Source organism: Emys orbicularis, chromosome 5 (genome assembly GCF_028017835.1).
Source record: "Emys orbicularis isolate rEmyOrb1 chromosome 5, rEmyOrb1.hap1, whole genome shotgun sequence".
NCBI classification, from domain to species: Eukaryota; Metazoa; Chordata; order Testudines; family Emydidae; genus Emys; species Emys orbicularis.
Window position 1 is genome coordinate 24,969,454 of NC_088687.1, and position 21,345 is coordinate 24,990,798.

Below are 21,345 nucleotides of genomic sequence, written 5' to 3' on the forward strand. Positions count from 1 at the left end.
AAATCTACCTCAGGACAAAGTCACATACATCTTTGTTCACAGGTTTGGTAGTAGCTGAGTTTGTTTACAACTATATGCATTCCTTTTTGCCCTCATTTTTTCCCTTCTAAATCCCAGCAAGGCATAATGCTAATCCCACTGACTGTAAATCACCCAAATACTTCTTATTTTAGAAAGTCCTACTCTAAAGTTGTTAATTCTCCATGATGGGAAGAGGGATCGCTGGAAGAATTATATGAGAGTAACTTGACCAGTGAGGGTGGGGAATCAAAGGATGCCCCTTTTATACTGGACATTAGTTTCCACATTTCACTACCACAGGGTCTCAAAAGACCTTTCTGAAACATTGGGCTGTGTTAAAATTCAGGAAAATAGTTGGATTCTGGAATGTGTATGGCTCCGAATCATCAAAGTTTGATTCAAGGGCTTGTAGATTGTGGGTTTATTTTTTAACCTTAAGCCTCTGTATTTTCTCTCTCTTTATTATTGGGTTCCTTCAGGATCAGGCAATTTAGAAAACATTTGCTGCAGAGATTATGCAAGGGAACTGAAGTTTACATATATATAGGGCCCTACCAAATTCAGGGTCCATTTTGGTCAATTTTACGGTCATGGGATTTTAAAAATAGTAAATTTCATGATTTCAGATATTTAAATCTGAAAGTTCATGGTGTTGTAACTGTAGGGATCCTGACCCAACTCTGAAGGCAGCAGCACAGAAGTAAGAGTGGCATGGTATGGTATTGCAACCGTTACTTCTGTGCTGCTTGGGGGTGGGGCGCTGCCTTCAGAGCTGGGCACCTGGCCAACAGCCACTGCTCTCTGGCCACCCAGCTCTGAAGGCAGCATAGAAGTGAGGGTGGCAACCCCCTACAGTAACCTTGCGACTCCCCCAACAACCCTCTTTTGGGTTGGGACCCCCAGTTTGAGAAACGCTGGTCTCCCCCGTGAAATCTGTACAGTATAGGGTAAAAATAGCCAAAAGACCAGATTTCACGGTCTGTGATGCATTTTTCATGGTGATGAATTTGAGAGGGCCCTATATATATATATATATATATATAAAAAACACACTAGTGGTAACATGATGTACACATGTGTTGTGGTTTAAAAAAAATTACACATCCATCACAGCCGAATCAGTGCATCTTCTCTGCAACTGGGGTCCTTTTGGGCTTTTCTGGAGTCTGGCCACAAGTGAAGGTTTGCCTTTTCCATCTCAGACCCCTAGAAAAGGGCCATTGTGCGAATACCACCTACCATTCCTTCAGGAGTGACTTAACCTTCTGGGAACAGCATCAGTCTTTGAGGCAGAGGGGTGCAATTTACATTCCCATGCCAGTGAGGCTACATCTAGCCTTTGATGCATAAATAATGTAAAATGCTTTACACCCCAGTTGGTACTGAATTGAGTATTCCCTTGAATTCAGTAATGCAGAGGACAGTGGAGTACCTTAAACCTAATGGGCCACACGGTGGTTTTACAAGAGGATAGGAACACGGAAATGTAACTTTATGCAGTAAATGGAAGTGCTACGTTTTTCAAAATTTACAAAATAAAAAGGCCTGATCTCTCTCATTGGTATAAGATCAGGATCAGAGCCTGTATCCGCAGGAAGCAGATGATTCTATAGCTGTTTTAAGGCCCTTTCCAATGATTCATCACTCACTATTTGATGTTTTTTCTAACTTTTTTATTTGACTTCAGAACTTCTCGTTAGAATTGCATGTTCAAAGCACAACTCTTAGATCGTCTAATCCTGTGGTGCTAAGTAGGAGCATGCAAACCAGCTTAGTAAACTATCTGAACAGAGAATGTTAGACCCCTTATGGCATCTGGACAGAGTGAGCACGGGATTGAAATGATTTTTTTCGGTTTGTTCCAGTATGCTAATCGGCATTCCCAAAACAGATTTCCCTTTCTCACACCCCCAGTCTTCCGAGATGGTTCCTTTTACCGTCAGCCGATTAATTCAACCCGTGGATGGGAGATTTATTAGCCGTGCTAGTGTGAGAGAGACTGGGTGGCTCCAGGTGTCGTCGTTTTTTTGTTTGTTTGTTTGTTTTAATGTGAGAATGATTGAGCCCGGATGATTTATTGTTGTTAACACTTTTACAGCTGTAGTAGGCGAGGCACACCACAGAACAAAATAGTAAGATCTGAACCATGCTCCCATGAGATAAAAGTCGACTGTTAGCCATGATGCAGTGATTGGGGGTATCATAAAGCAGGGAGGGGATAAGGTGGGGAAGGATGGGGGGGTTTACAACATTGGGATCACCCTGTTAATCATTTATGGCATTTGCACATCTTGTGAATCAATTGATTCCTCCTGCATGTACTGTTCTGCCGCCCTGAGTTACCTCCTTTATACCTGAGTATATTCAAGTCTGTTCAGTTCCTGCCCCAAAGGTTTGGACAGCAAAGGGGGAAGGTGCTGTCAGGTTTAGTGTCTATTGGAATCAATGAGCAGTGGTGACTGACCAGATTTAGGGCTTAGTTCTCCCCTGCCTGGCACCTTGTGTAGTCATATGCACCTGTGCAGCATGCTCCCGTTCCGATCTGGTAGCATTTCACACTCCTCCTGCACTCGCTTTGCACACAAGTAAAGGGTGACCACGGGTGCCAGCCAGTGAAGAATCAGGCCCTCTCTCTAAAGGAGGGGGAAAGTTGAGACAAATATGGCTTTAAAAACTGGCCCATGTCTGTGGAGATCATTGAATGCATTTAGAATAAGGAAAATTAAAGCTCATTTTCATTGAGTGGTTTCAATTGATTTCCAGAGCCCGTCCCAGCTTTCTCCTCCAGGGAACGAGATGGCTTAGACTCCGACGAAGCTCACCTGTCCCCACAGGCCGGATGTCTAATTCGGCAGCTTCTGGATGAGGACAGCGATCCAATGCTGTCTCCTCGTTTCTATGCTTATGGGCAAAGCCAGCAGTACCTGGATGATACAGAAGTGCCTCCCTCCCCTCCTGACTCCCATTCATTCATGAGGTAGGTGGTGGTTTCACAGCGGCCATCTGAGCTGCAGGCTTTGCTCCCAGCGCTGCCCAGTAGCAAAGGACTACAGAGTGGTAATGAGCAGCATCTCGTTTAGCAAGATAATGCCATGTGACCCGCTGTGTGGGTGGGGCTGGTGATCCCCACCGACAGAAGCCTCCTCACTTGCTATTGCAATGATTTCTAGTGGTGGCTTCCAGGTTCATGTCTGGGTACCCAGGATACTTCTGTCACAATAAGGAGGCTGTCGCATCTTGCTGCAATGTGTCTGTCATTACAGAGAGGCAATACAATGCAGTGGACACCTGATTGGATTCCCAGCTCTGCCATTGACTCTCTGTGTTGCTTTGGAAAAGTCACTTAACTTTGTGTGCCCCAGGTTTCTTCATCTATGACATGGGAATAATGGAATTTACCCTCCTGTATAAAAGGCTTTGAGGTCATCCTCTGATAAAAAGCACTTGAAATGCTAATGAGGAGGAGGAGGTTGCCCAGGTAGTGGCGTGGTGAAAACTGTGTTGTGATATCCTACATACTGGTCAATATGTATTTTAAGGGATTTATAATTTGCTCATAAAAACTTTCTCCCTGCTGAAATGTGGTCTGAGATCAGAGGGTTTTTTTAAATGGAAATAATTCGGACCTGGGAGTATGACAAATCTAGTGGAAATTCTGGCAAAGAATGGCAAAACAAATGTAGACACTCCCCTGCCCCCATTTTTATTATCAGTTCCACGTCATATATATGTACTTATATTTTTAAATTCAGTCTGAACAATAGCACATCATAGGCTATGCATTTGGGCCCAATTGTAGCTCATCCCAGGTGTTGTTACTCTTGTTTTAGCATGAGGGCTAAAGGTGAAGTAACTTGAACCACTCCAGAAGTACGAAATACCCTGGAAGTAGTGATGCAGGAGTGGCTCATCATTGACATTCAGGTGTTTTTATTCAGAGCTCCTGCTCGTTGGGAAATGTTTAAACTCTGGACAATGAATAATGTGAGAATATTCCCTCACCTCCCTCTCAGCCTCCCCAAACTCCCCTCCCTTGCAGGAAGCCTGGCTTCTGGAGGGAGGGCCAGTTACCAGTTCTCCATCACGTCTCTGGAGTTGGCCAGCTAATCTTCAGGTCTTGTACCTCATTTTAGAGAGCAAGTTGGTGGGCCTGCTTTCTCCTAAATTCCCTGCTTAGTTTCTTCTGAATCGCAGCAAACGGTCAACCTACTCATCCTCAATCTTCAATCACCTTCAACACAAAGAGACTAAAACCCCATTTCTTGGTCTCGCTGCTCCTGGATGCTAGCCCTTTAACTATCAATTACATCATGCCTGAATTTGGCTTCATGATGTCCACAGGAGTTGAAATGTACACCTCTACCCCGATATAACGCTGTCCTCGGGAGCCAAAAAAATCTTACCGCATTATAGGTGAAACTGCATTATATCGAACTTGCTTTGATCCGCCGGAGTGCGCAGCCACACACCCCCCCCCCCCCCCAGCACTGCTTTACCGCATTATATCCGAATTCGTGTTATATCGGGTTGCATTATATTGGGGTAGAGGTGTACTTACAATCAGGTGTAATTGACCCTCTGTGCATGCAGATGTACGCTGGCTGCTTGCATAGGATCTGACTGCATTCTGTGCTCCCTACAGGAGACGGAGTTCTTCTTTAGGATCTTGTGAAGATGACCGAGAGGATCTGACACCTACACAGCTGACCCGGAGGATTCAGGGGCTTAAGAAGAAGATCAGGAAGTTTGAGGACAGATTTGAGGAGGAGAGGAAATACAGAGTAAGTTCTTCGCAAGTGAGCATATGTAAGCAAATGAATAGAGCCCAAGCTGACAAGGTCTTCAGGGGAGATTTTCAGATACAGCCCGAGTACCTGGAAACAGAGGGAGGTGGAGCTGCCACACAACCAACGGAAAGCACATATTCATGTGTTAGCACCGCCAAGTGAATTCCCTTCTAAAGCATTAGGTGCTGGGAGTGCATGCAGGAAGTAATCTAAGAAACTGTTAGGATTTTTATTACCTGTTTAGTAAATCTGCCCAAAGCTGGTAACTGTGTGAGAGAATGGCTAAGTTAAACCTCTTCTTTATTGACAGTTGGGCTGATGGGACGCACATGGTGTTTTAGTGAGGTTCTCACTCTGGGGAAAGCAGTAACTCCAGCGTACTCATGTACTCGGGAGGGATGGGGAATGCGCTCCTTGACTCTGGTTCCTGCACCCTTGCAAAGTGCTGCTGAGCAGCACATGTGAACTGTTCTCCAATCACTGCTGATGTTTTCTTCTGATGCACAGGAAGCTTTGTAAGGGAGAATAGATTCACACACCCCCACATTTGCTAGTGATTTAACCAGAAAAGGTTAGTTCTGAAACAGTCTTGTCTGTGTTAGGAAAAGTTGGCACCAGACAGGAAGAGCGCCCTCCTTCCTTGTTTGGCAGCTGCTGCAGATGGCAGTGATGATTCAGTGTTTCTCCTTTACAATATAATATCTCGTACTTTCCACCTTCAGAGTGCTTTACACACATGAATTAACCCTTCCAGCGCCCTTGCATGAGAGTTGTTATCCATGTTTTACAGAGGGAGAAACTGAGGCAGGAAATTTTAAGAAAGTAGCCCCAAGCCACAGAGGGAGTTAATAAATAGACTTGTGATTGGAAAGCAGAAGTTCCTGGCTCCCTCTGCTATGGCCAAACCTCTGCTGTAGGCAGTAAACCTATTTATACAGATCTCGGTTTGAGGTTCTCTCCCCGCTCTCTTCAGAATGATTTCACTGTGGATTTCTGTTCTCTTCCTCTAGCCTTCCCACAGTGACAAAGCAGCCAACCTAGAGGTGCTGAAATGGACAAATGAACTGGCAAAATTTCGGAAGCAGCTTAAAGGTGAGTAACTGGCAGGAGGAAAATGTCCTAGATTGACTTTGACCTATCTTGAAATGCTTCATGGATCTCTTATCCAGGAACTGAAAATATTCTGTTTTTCCATCCCCATCCCAAAAAATCCATCTAGAGTCAAAACTAAAGATATCGGAAGAAGATCTGGCTCCTGTGATGCGCCAGCGGAGCAACACACTCCCCAAGAGCTTCGGGTCACAGCTTGAGAAGGAAGATGACAAGAAGCAAGATCTGTCTGATAAATCTGCAAAACCTGCGGTGGAGGTGACCTTAGACTCCATCCAGAAGAAGCTGCAAGAAAAACGAGCAGAGACGAACCGGCCGGAGGACATTAAGGTACAGTGTATGCAGGTCAGGTTGGGTGTCAGGACTTCAAATACAATCCTGTAATGCACAGCTGTATGACAGCTTCTGAAATCCATGCAAGATCTTGCAAACTGCTGAGTTTAGAATCTAGTGATATTGATATATGTATAACATACAACGTTTTTAAAGTAGTTTTACTTTTCACTGGAGCACTGTAACATCAATTTTTGTCAAATAATCTTTAATTATGATACTACATTGGTCATGCTTAGTCTTTCTTTCTCTTTCTCTCGTTTTTCTGTGGCATCTCTCACCAGAGGGTTGAAGTACGGAATTGATCATTTTGATTCTCAAAGAACTATCCACATTGAATTTCATAATGGATTTTGTTTTTTGCCTCTCCCAGGTTCCAAGAAGTGTTTGATGTGCTTTTGTTTCTGGGTTCCCCCTTCTCATGTTTGGGTTTCCCTATCTTCTGTTATGACGGGAAGGCTTAGGCAAATCACGTGGGTCTTTTCGCACTTTCTGAAGATGGGCATGCTTTGGCTTAGTCTTATCTTTCCTGCTAGCTCATTCAAAGTCGATCACCCTTGTCTGAGGGCACTTTATCTCCACTCTTAAGAGTTTCATATCTGGCCCTGTTAGCTACATGGTTGTCTCTGAGGGTGATTGTCTCGGTCTGATGTAGCTAGTTCCTGAAATGTTGATAGCCTTGTACATTAAGGCCTTGAGTTCGCTGACATGTCATCTAAGCAAAACCTTTTTCTGAAAAACAAAAATGTAATCCTTGACGACTGCTTTTAGAAAAGGTGCAGACAGAATTCTCTCATTGCTTCGGATTTGCAGGACAAAAAGCTGCAAGTTGAGAGATTTCAAAAGTGCTTGTTCTGTGGGGGGCTACTGTGATATTGGGTGCAGTGATGGGACAAAAGAATGTCTGGGGTTGGATTCGAAGGACAAGTGTCTCGTGAAAGATTTACACTGATATGTCCTCTTACATCAAAATAAATAATAAACCTTAACAATTATATAGCACTTTAAATTTTCTAAGCACGGTAAAAACTAATGAATCCCCTTGATGAACACACAAACCCTTACCCCTGAAATCTAAATGTCATTTAGCTGTAATTTGTTTCCATAACACATAACATGGGCCCCTTATGGTAACAGTTCCTTAAAGTGCATCACAGGATAAGGGATTCGGGGAAGTAGTGGCAAGTATTGCAATCTTTATTGCAAAATAATGTGGCTTATTCTTTCAAAGTACAGTATGAATGCAGATAAGGCTAAAGCTCAGTGTTCTCCGAGTGCAGAAATGTGACGTTTTTTTCTCTTCCCCCTCCCTCCATCTTTTATACAGGACATGACTAGAGATGAGATAGCAGCTGAGAAAGTGGCTCTTCAGAAAGCACTCTTGTATTATGAAAGCATTCATGGAAGACCGGTACGTACAGCAGCACACATGTAAAATAGTTGCTTGAATTGTCTTCGCCCGCCACCTTATAAGTACACAAACACCCACACTGGTGGGGGAAAAGCGCAATGATTTTGTTAATCAGTCCCAGCCCCTTTACTCAGGGCAATCACTCATCTGGTGAGAAGTGCTTTAGCCCTGCATTAACTGCTAAGTTTAGTGTCTATCAGAGCAACAGGCTCTTAATTATGATTGGTATCCCTGAGCCTTGCCCTGGTAGAGGCTGGCTGGATGTAAAGGGAAACTCATTTGTGACGTTGATAATATGAGAGAGAGTAAATTCATTTGTCACCTTTCTGAGACTGTTGTAACAATTGTTTAAACAGCGCACACCTCTGGTAAATGCTAAAGTTTTCTAGTTCCACTTCGCCTGCCTTCTGCTGCCAATGTATCCGAAGGTGCCAAGTTAGCAAATTCTCTCTCCCCTTCAGTGTGCTGATGCTTTGGAGTCCCTGATCCCTTCTTTTCCCTCACGCCTGAAATATTTGCTTCTCAGCCCGTTGTTCTAAAATTATTTACTTTAATTTCCCCCTCTCAACACCATCTCCAGGGCTGCCCAAAGGCCACATGATTATTACTGCCTACACTCAGCCATCTAGGTAACAGACTTCTATTACTGTGTAAGGCACAGCAACAAACCATTCCAGGAAAGTGATTTGTCTTTCCTGTCTCCTCTCAGAGTCCGGATTCTGCTCTCACAGTGATGTAAATCAGGGGTAATCCCCCACTGAAGTTAATGAATGTACACCCAGGTAAAACCAGTGTGAGGGCAGAATCTGGCCTGTTGTTATAATATATTTTTCTTTGTTTTTTATTAGCATAACTGCTTCTTAATTTTTTTAAATAAGCTACTTTTACAACCCAGCAAAACTGAACCTAGTAGGAAGGGAGGCTGCAGCAGACCAGCTTTCCTGTTTCCAGTTACTGGCATTGCTGCAGTGGAAAAGTACTGAGAGATCTAGGATAATGTGGACAGTTGGGCCACTTATTTATTTATTTATTTTTAAACTAAACAACAAAAATCAGTGGAGCTCAGCTTTATTGTGTAACTGGGTCTGCACGGGTGTCAGATGAGCCTGCAGAGGTAGAGACTGACCAGCTATAGTTAAACCAGAGAGTCTATTTTTGCAGAATTCCTGGAGCCACTCTAACGAAGCAAGAAATGGTCTGTTCTTCATTAGCTGCTGTTTGCCACGTGGCGTGGGCCTGAAATTTCGACCAAAGGCTCCGTTATGCGAACTGCTTTTTCATAGAATCGTAAGATTGGAAGGGACCTCGAGAGGTCATGTAGTCCAGTCCCCTACACTCAGGGCAGGACTAAGTATTATCTAGACCATCCCTGGCAGGTGTTTAGCTAACCTCCTCTTACAAATCTCCTTTGAGCGAGATTCCACAACCTCCTTAAGCAATTTATTCCAGTGCTTAACCACCCTGACAGGAAGTTTTTCCTAATGTCCTACCTAAACTGCCTTTGCTGCAATTTAAGCCATTAATCCTCAGCGGTTAAGAAGAACAATTTTTCTCCCTCCTCCATGTAACAGCCTTTTATGTTCTTGAAAACTGTTATCATGTCCCCTCTCAGTCTTCTCTTTTCCAGACTAAACAAACCCAATTCGTTCAATCTTCCTTCATAGGTCATGTTTTCTAGACTTTTAATCATTTTTGTTGCTCTTCTCTGGATTTTCTCCAGTTTGTCCACATCTTTCCTGAAATGTGGCACCCAGAACTGGACACAATATTCTAGTTGAGGCCTAATCAGTGCAGAGTAGAGCAGAAGAATTACTTCTCGTGTCTTGCTTACAACACTCCTGCTAATACATCCCAGAATGATGTTTGCTTTTTTTTTTTTTTTGCAACAGTGTTACACTGTTGACTCGTATTTAGCTTGTGATCCACTATAATGCCCAGATCTTTTTCGCAAGACTCCTTCCTAGGCAGTCATTTCCCATTTTGTATGTGTGCAACTGATTGTTCCTTCCAAAGTGGAGTACTTTACATTTGTCCTTATTGAATTTCATCCTATTTACTTCAGACCATTTCTCCAGTTTGTGCAGATCATTTTGAATTTTAATCCTATCCTCCAAAGCACTTGCAACCCCTCCCTGCTTGGTATCAGCCACAAACGTTATAAGTGTACTCTCTATGACATTATCTAAATCAATGATGAAAATATTCAGATATACAGATAGGGACCACACATCTTGAAGAATCTCTGGTGACGGGTAAGGAGCCTCCATTTCCTCTGCGCACGTAGGGATTCTTTTTCCCAGTCCAAACCTTATATTTATTTATTTTTTTTTACAAAACATGGGAGTTTATCCTCTTTGAAGTGGCATTAACTGACGGTTCGGTTCTCTGCCTCAACAGGCACCTTTTCATGTTGTTTTCTAACCCTTAAGGACAACATGGTCCAACAGCAAAGCAGTGCCAGGGCATTCTACCCATTTTTAGGTCCCAACATAGCCTAGGCAGGGAGGATATGATCCTGATTCACCACTGCATTACTCCGTTTTGTGCCCTCGTAACACCATTAAAACCATCTAGTTACAGACAATAGTTCACTGTTTACAAGGCAACTCTGACTGCACCAGCTAATGAATGTAATCACATCAGCATGAAACCCAATGAAGACCGTGGTGAACCTAGCCTTGCGAGTCCTGTAAATGGGTGGTGTATCTCTGGGCTCCGTACTGCTGGTTACATTCCTCCCTTCTATCCAAAACCCCCACCCAACCCCCACAAAAACACCTTTAGAAGAAAAGAAACCTATCCTGAACAGAATCAACCTAAAACAAAACAGCAAAAAAGTAAATTAATAAAATCTAAAATATCCGAAGCGCACACCCTACCCCAAGCAGAGTTTTTACACCAGGGACTTTTCTATTGCTATCAGTTTTACATGGAAGGTACTCAGATACTACAGTGATGACCAGCACTTTAAAATCCTAATGTAGGTAGATAGAAATGACAGCACAGTCAGTTAAAGGCCCTGCCCTAAGAGCCTTCTAATGTAAACTTAGAGCAAAGATACAAGGGAAGAACAGGCCTAGGATGTGGGTAAAGACACTGGTGAATAAAATGAAGAGGATAAACTATATGGTCATGTGAAATATTCTACTTGCTGTTTTCCAACCTCACCCACGATATATTAAAGATACAGAAACCCATTTAATCAAACGATTCTGTAGAAGTGTAGAGTTTCACTTTCTCATGCACCACTATTAGCTAGTGTAGGTTTAAATCTCCTCCTCTCCTCTCCTACATTCTCCCCAGTCGTTGCAAGGGAGTTTTACTCCCTAGCTTTGTTCCAGAAGCTGAGCTGGAGAGTAAAATGAGCAATTCTATGCTAACAACTTGCAGGCATCTTAGGGGAGAAAGTGCAGAGGCAGAGGAGAGGCATTGCAATGTCATTTTACGTAAGGTCTGTAGATCAGCATGCTTGGGGAGGGGCCTCCAAGGGAAGGCAGTCAGTTAGGCATCACAGCTCCTTTCCCTTGTTCCTAGGTCAAAATTGTCACCCTGTTCTGGGATAGCAGACACAAGACTGTCGGTGTGAGCCCTGTGCTTTTGGCCACGAGTACAGAAGTGGCCACAGATGCAGACTGCCTAGTGTGTAGGGGGTTTTGTGATGAGGACAAACGAATACTAGTTTGAGCCTAAATGTCTTGCCCTCCGATTATCCACATTACAAAAGCACCACACAGCTGGAAGTTACGCCAAGGATTGGAAGAGCAGGGCTCTAAAGGTACACTGGCAGGTCAGAGTGGCAAAGTTCATGCTATACTAATCTCAGGACCATCGCCATTAGCACATCATTCTTGTGAACCCAGATAAATGAGGGTGCAGGAGCATACATTACAGACTAGAGTATCTGCTGCCAGACTCATGGTCCCATTCTTTCTTGCTTTTCAGGTAACAAAAAATGAGCGCCAGGTGATGAAGCCCTTGTATGACAGGTACCGCTTGGTCAAACAGATCCTCTCCAGGGCCAACACCATCCCTGTTATTGTGAGTACAGCACTTCTCTAGGGGGGATTGCTTTGGTTTGGTGAGGGAGCTTTTTTGGTGGGAGGAGGACAGGAGAATCACACCTCTGCACAGTTACAGAGGCCCAACCTCCCTCATCACCAAAGAACTGAGTACCTGAACGACTGCAAGTCAATGATACCACAGCAACTGGGACTAGCGAAGAGCTGGTCAAGGACTCCAGTGCCCATAGCTGGATGTTGAGCACTTTTCACCTTCTGGTGCTCCTCTTTCCATTGGGTTGCTGTTGATTTTTCATTACATGGTTTTTGGCTAAGGCCTCACCTCCTTTTTCCCTCAACATCATAGACTCAGTGTTGGTCACTTACATTGGCAGGAGTAGAGACTTGTGACTTGCCCACATTGCTGAGGAGCTCAACTACACCAGCAGCCAGACTGCCCAGTTTGTCTGAAGGAGAGGACAGGACAGGCAGTCTCCCAGTCCTCAACACTTACTAGCAGAATACACCAATGGCTGCTGCTTTCTAAGTTGATGCAAGGAGTGCTACCACTTCCACTGAGTCCCTCACATCTGTCCTGCAGGGCCATTGTCATCAGCTCCACGTACACGCTTTTATCTTCAGTGACCCAGATTTGAAGCTACTTATGTCCCACAACTGGTATTGCCCTTGTCACTGGCCCTAAAATTATTGTGCTATAAAACACATACGCACACTCATTTTGCCCTGCTGGTGAAAGTAAGCTGTTTTATATTGGTCTCTGCCTGCTCTTTGTTTCACGAATGATCCTTTGTCCTTTCTCTACTGCCAGGCCATGCTTGTGTCTTGGCAGCTGTTTTAACAGGGCGTCTGTTCAGAAGAACAGACCGGCGAAGTGTTACTCTGAGCAGTCAGACACACTGGCAAGCACGCTTTTCTGGGCATTCTCGGCATGTCCTGCTGTATTTTTAAAAAAAAACCCAAAACTCCTGGAATCACTGTTGTGACTAGTCCTCTGTGTGAACTAGATACGTAAGGCTAGCAAGTAGAAGGAAGCCATCCAACCCAGCAGCCACCTCTTGGCAGTTTAGAGCCAGCTTCTCCAAGGAGCTCAGTTCCCATTCAGGCACCAAAATGAAATGGCCAGAATTTCAAAAGTGCTGAGTCAGTCCCCAGCAGCTGCCATGGAGAACAATGGTGCATGTCTGTCCCCTTTCCCCACCTCTCTGAGAACAGTGGGAGCTCCTGGGGGCAGAGCACCTTTGCAAATCCAGCCGTGTCAATTAGGTGCCTAAATGGGAACTGAGTTATTGAAAGTCTGGCCTCAGTTGTGAGTGCTGAGCACTTTCGAAAATTGGCCCAGTGGAGTTTGTCAGGGCTGCAGAGAGCCACGTGTTGTCTTTATACATCTCTGGGGTTGCTTTTGTTGGGTTTTTTTCTTCTTAAAGCATTTATTTTCCCGCTCATGCACAGCTGGCCCTTCCATTCATAGTGTTGTTTGCACGCACTTGGGACTGATCTCCATTGCTAAGCAGCGACTTGAAAGAAAACAAAACCTTTCTCTGCTTCAAGGTTTTCGCCAGAAGTTTTTTCTTTTTAAGAAGCAGTTTTCTTACGATGGTCTGGATGAGCTAAAAGAGTCATGGAGATGAGAGGAGAGCAAGAGAACAGGTGGTGGAGGAGAAAGGGGTTCACAATGTAACCTACTTGTTAACACCTGTCACAGGGTTCCCCCTCCAGCAAGCGGAGAAGCCCTTTGCTGCAGCCAATTATCGAGGGTGAAACAGCTTCCTTCTTCAAGGAGATAAAGGTGAAGACCTCCAGCTGCTAACTAATTGCTCAGTCTGCATCAGTTTCCCCTTCCCGCCAATGACAGAGATTGATTGATTGATTTTTTTTTCATTAGTATTGATTCTTTGCAGTGTCTCAAAAAAATAATAATCAGTAGCTGCTTAAGCCTAGCCAGTTTTGAACAAATCCCTCCTTTATGTTACTGCAGATCAGCCTACAATATTTCCTTGGCTTTGTGTTTTTCCTCTCCACACATATTTTACTTTGTAAAAACTTCACGATTATTGGTTGCACCTCTGCTTTCTTTTGCTTTTGAATATTCCTCACCAGTTTTTTGCTGTTCTTTTTCTCACACCAAAGCTCTGAGGCTTTTATGCCACACCACGGCTGGGTTGGGCTTTCCCAGAACACGAATAGGTTATAGGCTAGCACACACGTATAGGTTATGGACATTTACCCACACCTGTTCACCTGGCTGGGTTCAGTTCTTATTTTACACTTTGAAACGACACTTCTAGAAGCAGAGTAAGTACAGCTTAGTTACGTTAGTGAATATTTGATCTGGTTTGTTTGCTTGGATTTTTTTTCACTCTGTGCTGCCCTGGGTTGGTATTTCCCAGTGTTAAGAACTGATGTGAAAACATTGGGCCAGATTCATTACTGCCTAACTGCATGTTCCTTAAATAGTTAACGCACTAGGGATTAATGTGGTCCATATTACTTTTGTCCAAGAAAGTCCAGTCACCAGCACCAAGGGGCTTAGCATATGACACAATTATCTGCATGCTTTTTATTGCCATCACAGAATGAACAAGAGAAACATGCTGCAACGCATTCTGATTTCATGCCCATTTGTCTGTTAACCATCCCAAACTGGGTAATATTGCAGATACTATGAACTAAATATTCTTTAATTATAATTATTGCAGGCTAAATATTAATTGCATATATGAAGTACATATTAATTAAGGTGAAGCTACAATATCATACATGTTAAGTGACTGTGTGTTTACATAGCTGCTTATCCCTCAGTGACTTGTTTAGTATTGAATAGATAATTGCTGAACCAAGCCTGAATTAAGGGCCATATTCTTTTAAAGTGTCCTCTAATTTTGCACCACCAACTTTGCGCTGCGATTTCTTCCCACTCAAGGTGTGATTGCAATATGTGTAGACATGCCCGAGCTAGCTTTAATCCAGCTAGCGTGAGTACCAGCAGGAGTGAAGTTGTGCTGTCTGCCCAAGGGCGTGTCTACACTTAACACACTCCCGCGGCAGAGCTGGGTCGCAGTCGCTCTTCAGTGTAGACCATACCCAGGCTGATGGGAGGGCTTCTCCTATTGGCATAGATAGTCCACCTCCCTGAGAGGCCGTAGCCAGGTCAATTCATTGGAAAGTTTGTTCACTAGGAAAACTGATGCACTATAGTATTGGGTTTAAAAATGTGTATTTGTAATTGTGTATTTTAGAATGTTTTAAGGTGCTGGGAGCTCCAAATAGATGCCCGCAAAGGTGAAAAAATAACTACAAATAAATGGATTGCAGATGCAAATAGTCACATGCGGTTACAGTGTGATTGGCTGCAGAAGCGAATTGATTGTGGGGACAAAATTTGAGGCCAGGTCGAGGCCCATTTAAAATCATACTCCTACGTGTCTGTCAGGCATTTCCAGTTGAATTCTCACTTAAAGAGCCTTCTGATTCGCTCCCTTCAATTCAAGGAGCTGAAATCTTTGCGGATGATCTGTGACTATAAATTGTAATCTGAGGCACTAATGCCCCAGACAAGTGACAATTCTGTGCTGTGTCTGATGGTGTCTCGTCATCCCTCTGGTTCTAGTTGGCAAAAGCTCGTTAGCATGTTTTTGAATTGCACTTCTCCTTGGCAGCTGTGACAGCGAGTGCAGTGCAGTTAGAAATGGAACAAGCCACTTGTTGACTTATAATATCCACAGCCCTCTGGAGGGGGAGGGGCCCGAAATAATCCATTTTAAAATTTCTCTCCCTATGGCAAAGGAGAGTAGCAAATCTGAGCAGGCGCTGTTGTCACCTTCTGCGTTCTTCATTGCTTTTATCATAGCACTTAGGGCTAGTGTGCACAGCACCCTGTACCTGAATGCAAAAACCCACGCGCTGCTCTCTGAATTAGCCAGCAGGATGAGGTGTGAGAACAGTACACAACCGAAGGCACTGGCAGTCATTCTTCCTTGGCCTAAGTTTTATAACTGGCAGTGAAGCTGTGTCATAATCTGTCTCTAGAAAAGCTTTAAAATCTAATCATCAATCAAAAATCACGTTATCTTTTACCTGTTCCCTGCTGTTTTCCTTCAGATGTTTTCAGGTTTCTGTTTTTATTGAGTTTCTCCCTTGCTAGCCAGTGAGTGCTCCATCTGTCATAATTCTCAGTCTGTGGCTTCAGATTACATTTCCCTGGGAAAGGCCACTGACCTCGTAAACACAAGACTACGGGCCAAATGCAGACCTGGTAGACACTTGGCCATTTACACGTCATTGACCTCAGTGGATTCCGACCTGAGTACACAAGCTTTGAATCTGGCTCTGTTGCTTCCTTACTGAATGAAGCAGAAGGAGATCTAGGTTTGAAAGGGAGAAAGATCTTCTAGAAACAGTTGAAATATTAGCAAAGGGAACGCAGGAGAAATGGCAAAGAAAGTTGCTCTTTTTGGCCCCAATTCAGCAGTGTGTTTTAGCATATATCGTTTCCTTCAAGACTTCATTGGGACTGCTCAGGCGCTCATTAAAGCTAGAGGTGTGCATCAGTACCTTGCTGAACCAGGCGTGTATCAGTCCCCGTTTCAAATATTTCTTCCCTATCCTATTATTTATTTCTTTTATCTCATTCGCTGTCTCATTCCCTTGCAACCTATATTATGGCATACAACTGGCTTACAGCGATTTAGCTTGATGTGAGAGGAGGACAGGGCCCAATTGTTTAGAAGCCAGAACAAGGTCTGAACAAATAACTCAATCCCAGAACAGGTTCCTCATTTGGGAGCGCCAGGGAGTGAGTGTGTAGTTGGGTGTGCAGAGCCCTTCACATTGTGTAGCTGTAAACAAAGGGAGCTTTCACTTAGCCGGGCCCCCAAGTGCAGCTTGAAGGAAGCGCTCTCGCTAAAGTATTTCAACTTTTTAATGTTTAGCATTGTATTTTCCCAGACAACAAACAATCCATCTGGGGACAGAACTGGTAACAGATCAAGTCAGCGACAACTGCGTTTCACGCACACACACACACTCTCTCTCTCTGTCTCTCTCTCATAATTGAAATGCTGGGCTGAGTTCAGTGTTATAGTTTAATCAAGGTAGACAGTCTAATTCTTGAACTCCTCCATTGGACTGAAATATCACAAACCTTCCCGTTGTAACTCCTTGTTACAACACAAATCAGTCCTTTAGCTCTCTGGTTCTGACAGGTTCCTTGCTGTGTTCTATCCTCACCATATGTCAAAGTTATCGGCAACATGCCAAGTGCTATAGAGCCTTTGCGAGGCATCCACCACAGGAGAGGTTTCATGCAAATTAACGTGGCAGCTTGTGGATTTGTCACAACTAAATTACTGATGGGCTTAGGTGTGGAGGATACAGAGAGAAGACACTGCCACCATTGAGACATTGTGTCCAATGGTTGTCAAGTTTGGAAGTACTTGTAGCTTAATCAAGAATGCTGAAAACAAATGAACAAAGAATAGCAGGCTGCCAAGAATTCTGATTTTTCTTCATCATGGTGATTCTGCCGCACTTTGTCTCACTAACAAAGCTGAATTGGTGGTGGTGGTTTCTACTAATAATGGGTTGGAGCTCTGTGTGTGTGTGGGAGGGGGGTTACTACTGATATTTTAGTGCACTGTAAATCTTAGAGCAATTAAGGTGCTGTCTCTGTCTATCGACCTCTTTCCATATCTGTAGCCCAGTGCTTGTGGTGAAAGAATGTAATATGCGGGTTGTGTCTGCAGAGAGAAGTAGTAACTTCTTGTTATGGGGGCACTGTCTCTCTTTCTGTAGGAGGAAGAGGAGGGTTCCGACGAGGACAGCACCGTGAAACCAGATTTCACAGTCACCCTGAAACCAGATTTCAGCGTGCGGAGTTTCCTGGATCAACTAGAAGATGAGGCTGATGGCTTCATTTCTCCAGTGGATGATAAGATGCCTTCAAAGAGCAGCCAGGACATGGGGCTTTCTACCCTCCATGCTGCTTCTATGTATGTCACGTTTCTTGCACTATACCAAGTGTGGGCCTGGATGCAGCAAACCACAGCATGTGCTTAAATCTCATTGAAGCCAGAGGGACCTTAGCACATGGTTAAAGTTAAACACATGCTTAGTTGTTTTGCTGATCAGTGATGGGACTGTTCACACTCTTAAACTTAAGAGTCGTGTCAATTTGTTCGGGAGTGTTTGTAGGATTGGCTAAATATATTTTGGTAGAATTACTATACCATTCCCGTTTTAATTTTCTATGTAATTTTTATATCTATAATTTAACCCTACAGGCCAGAACTCTTAGAGCAGCTCCAAGAAGTCAGGGAAGAGAAAAAACGGATCAGAAAAAAATTGAGAGAATTTGAAGATAATTTTTTCCGACAAAATGGAAGGTATTTCATTTCTAATTCATCCATCTATTGCTATAACTACTGCCAGTAATACTTACTGAGAGCAAAAGGCTCTGAATATAGAAAGTGCCCTATGTACGCTACCGAATTAATCCTCACTTTGTTATCCTCAGTTTGTTGATAGGGAAGCTGGGATACAGAGCATCTGTTCCAAAGCCTGTTGAAGTCACTAGGGGTATGTCTATACTACCCGCCGTATCGGCGGGCAGCGATCGATCCAGTGGAGGTTGATTTATCGCGTCTAGTCTAAATGCGATAAGTCGACCCCAAGCGCTCTCCCATCGATTCCTGTACTCCACGGGGGAGCGGCAGCGGTCGACTCACTGCAGTGAAGACACCGCGGTGAGTAGATCTAAGTACGTCGACTTCAGCTACGTTATTCACGTAGCTGAAGTTGCGTAACTTAGATCGACTCCCTTACACACACACACACACACACACACACACACACACACACACACACACACACACACACACACACACACACACACACACACACCAGTATAGACCAGGCCTGAGAGTCTTCCTGTTAATTCTGTGAGACACAGCCCACTGAGGTTAAGAGTAAAATTTTCAAAAGCACCTAAATCCTATGAGGAGTTAGGCTCCTAAGGGACTTTGGGGCTTTTGAAAATTTTGCCCTAACACAGCAATGGAGCCAAGATGAAAACCCAAGTGTTCCAAGCTCCCTCTCATGTGCTCAGAGCAGTAAATCACATAAACCATAAGATAAAATCTAGAACCAACTCATGGACTGACGCCTAGGAATGTAATTCTTTGGGACAGAATAATAATCTTGTCTGAAGGGACACTATAGAAATGTATCTCTCTATCCCTCCCTCCCATCTGTGGGTCTATGAAAACAGTACTTTGGTACTTAATGGGTAATTCATGGAGTAAATTAATGTTAAATAGCAGCACAGTAAAACAATGCAACAAGAAGTGTAATCATCTCTCAAAAAGAAATGTGAAACTCAGTAGTTAAATGCATGTGATTTCTTGTAACATATTGTGTATATGAAGAGTCTATTCCATAATGAGAAATAACATGCTACATCCTAGACTTTAGAGATTCTGGATACTGAAAATATGTGCTCTAGGGGGAAAGATGGTCCTACAGTGAACATAAGGCTAGGCCCACTTTGGGGAAGGGCTCAACTAGGCTGACCAGACAGCAAGTGTGAAAAATCAGGACGGGTGGGAGATAATAGGAGCCTATATAAGAAAAAGCCCCAAATATCGGGACTGTCCCTATAAAATCGGGACATCAGGTCACCCTAGGCTCAGCTGACATCATAAACCCTATGAGCCGAATTTTCTCCTTGTACGAGCATGGTTCCCATTGGCCTCAGTATAAACCAAATGCATCTGAGTGGAGAATTTGGCCATAAGCATGTAGCTCGAGCACTCGCTCTGTGAACAGCATCAGAGCTCAGAAAGTGAATGCAGCTGGGAGTTCACTTCAGGTGCATCGGCTGTTGGTGTGTGTGTGTGTGTGTGTGTATATACACTTGCACATGGACATATATCTATGTAGCATGTGAGCTGATGATATCCATGTGATAAATTCATCTATTTATGCACCTTTGACAACCTCACCAGCCCTTTTGTCCCCTGGCTCAGCACTCGCAGAGACTTTTTCTAACATGCTGAATCTCTGTGCAGCTTCAAAAAGGACCCAGGGTTAACCTGCAACAAAAAGTTTCCTTCTTTCTATAGTCGCAGAAGTTTCTGCCCAAAATCCCGGATCCCAGGATGGGCAGTGTTCAGTCTTGCTCCACTGACAGACGTATGGTCTGATATCTCATGACCCTCCAGAACTAGAAATGGAAGCTTTTATACCTTTGGAACGGGGTACCCACTCATAATAGCTTCTGTTATAACCAGGGAGAGCCTTTCAATGGAACAGGAAGCTATCATAAGCTGAGCACTGTTTGAGGTCCGGGGGGGATAGTATAACTGGCTCTGATACAAGGATGTCAATATGTTTTGACTCTAGAATAGTATCAGGATCACTTTCAGCTTTGACACAGAAATATCCTGAGTTTCACCCCCCATTATTAGGTTAGGTTATGCACCTTTTTTTCCTTTTGTAGCTAACTAAAAATGACTTTCATCATTTTTCTCTGCAGATGACAAGTAAGGGGGTGGGGGGCGCGGAAATAGCTGGGGAAGTAATGTCCTGCCAGAAAATTCTCACATCTCCTCCTTGTTTCTGTTAGAAATGTCCAGAAAGAAGATCGTACTCCCATGGCTGAAGAATACAATGAATACAAGCAGATTAAGGCAAAGCTGAGGTTGCTGGAGGTGCTGATCAGTAAAAGAGATATTAGTTCCAAGAGTATGTAATGAAGCTGATCGACTTCGCAGAGAGGCTAAGAAGAGACCGAGACAACGAGATGAATGCATGAAGGGTGCAGCAGGAGCCCGACAATGAGGGGCTTAGCAGCTCCCCAAGAACTGAAAGGCCATTTTTAGAGGTGGGAGGTGGAGGAAGGGTGGCTTACATCACTCTCTGCACTTGCTATAGTCCATTGTGCCACCAGGCCAGTCACCTAGACTGGGGTTGCCAGCAAGAGAGAGGTGATGCTACGCTCAGAGACTGCGCCGAAAGGGTCCTTAGCTTTGATTCGCTTACCAATTCTGTCATGTTTAGAATATCAGAGTCATTTTTTTTGACTCTCGTTTTTCCAGAGAATCATACTGAGAGGCTGACTGCTATGAATAGTGATGAATCGTCCAATAACGTCCTCTTCTTTCCCAACCGAGTGCCCAGTCCAATGGAACGTGACACGCGGTTCCTGCTGTCGGGAAGTCCTGAGGCTGTTCTCTCTTAGCTACGGTGACAGTGAGCTCAGGCTCTCAAATTGCCTGTAGGTTTGGTGTTTGGGAATTTGGCCTTTTCAGTTACCCCATTGAGTGCTGGAGAATTGCTATTAATCAACGCCCTGCCTACTGCGTTGGACTTTAGTGTGACTTTTCCTAGTGTTTGATTTTCTTACACCTGTTTTCTAGCTGTCACTTCTGCTTAGGTAGATGGTAGCTGCCTCTGATCAGAAAAGCACTGTCAAAGGAAATTCAGCAATACGCTTAGTTGCCGGGTCGTCTTAGCTGGCATTTTGAATTGTGACACTGGGACTGTGATTGGGCATTTGGATCAGAGTGGAGGTTCTGATGGCAGCAGTCAGAATCCTATTGGATTTTAGTAGCTGAGATGTTCTATTGAAATAACGCGCTGCTCTGTCACTACAGCTCTCCCAGTTCAG

At 43.9% G+C, this 21,345-nt stretch overlaps 1 protein-coding gene across 1 annotated transcript in view; it reads left to right on the forward strand.

Moving 5' to 3' along the window:
• FAM13A (family with sequence similarity 13 member A) overlaps positions 1-20,428 on the forward strand; it is a 185,732-nt gene extending 165,304 nt beyond the window's left edge. The window contains exons 15-24 of the mRNA XM_065404718.1: positions 2,785-2,998; positions 4,664-4,802; positions 5,819-5,900; positions 6,028-6,248; positions 7,579-7,662; positions 11,605-11,700; positions 13,384-13,467; positions 17,472-17,668; positions 17,960-18,061; positions 20,302-20,428. Coding sequence (XP_065260790.1) covers positions 2,785-2,998; positions 4,664-4,802; positions 5,819-5,900; positions 6,028-6,248; positions 7,579-7,662; positions 11,605-11,700; positions 13,384-13,467; positions 17,472-17,668; positions 17,960-18,061; positions 20,302-20,428 — 1,346 coding nt within the window. The remainder of the gene's footprint in view (positions 1-2,784; positions 2,999-4,663; positions 4,803-5,818; positions 5,901-6,027; positions 6,249-7,578; positions 7,663-11,604; positions 11,701-13,383; positions 13,468-17,471; positions 17,669-17,959; positions 18,062-20,301) is intronic.
• The last annotated feature ends 917 nt before the right edge of the window (positions 20,429-21,345 follow it).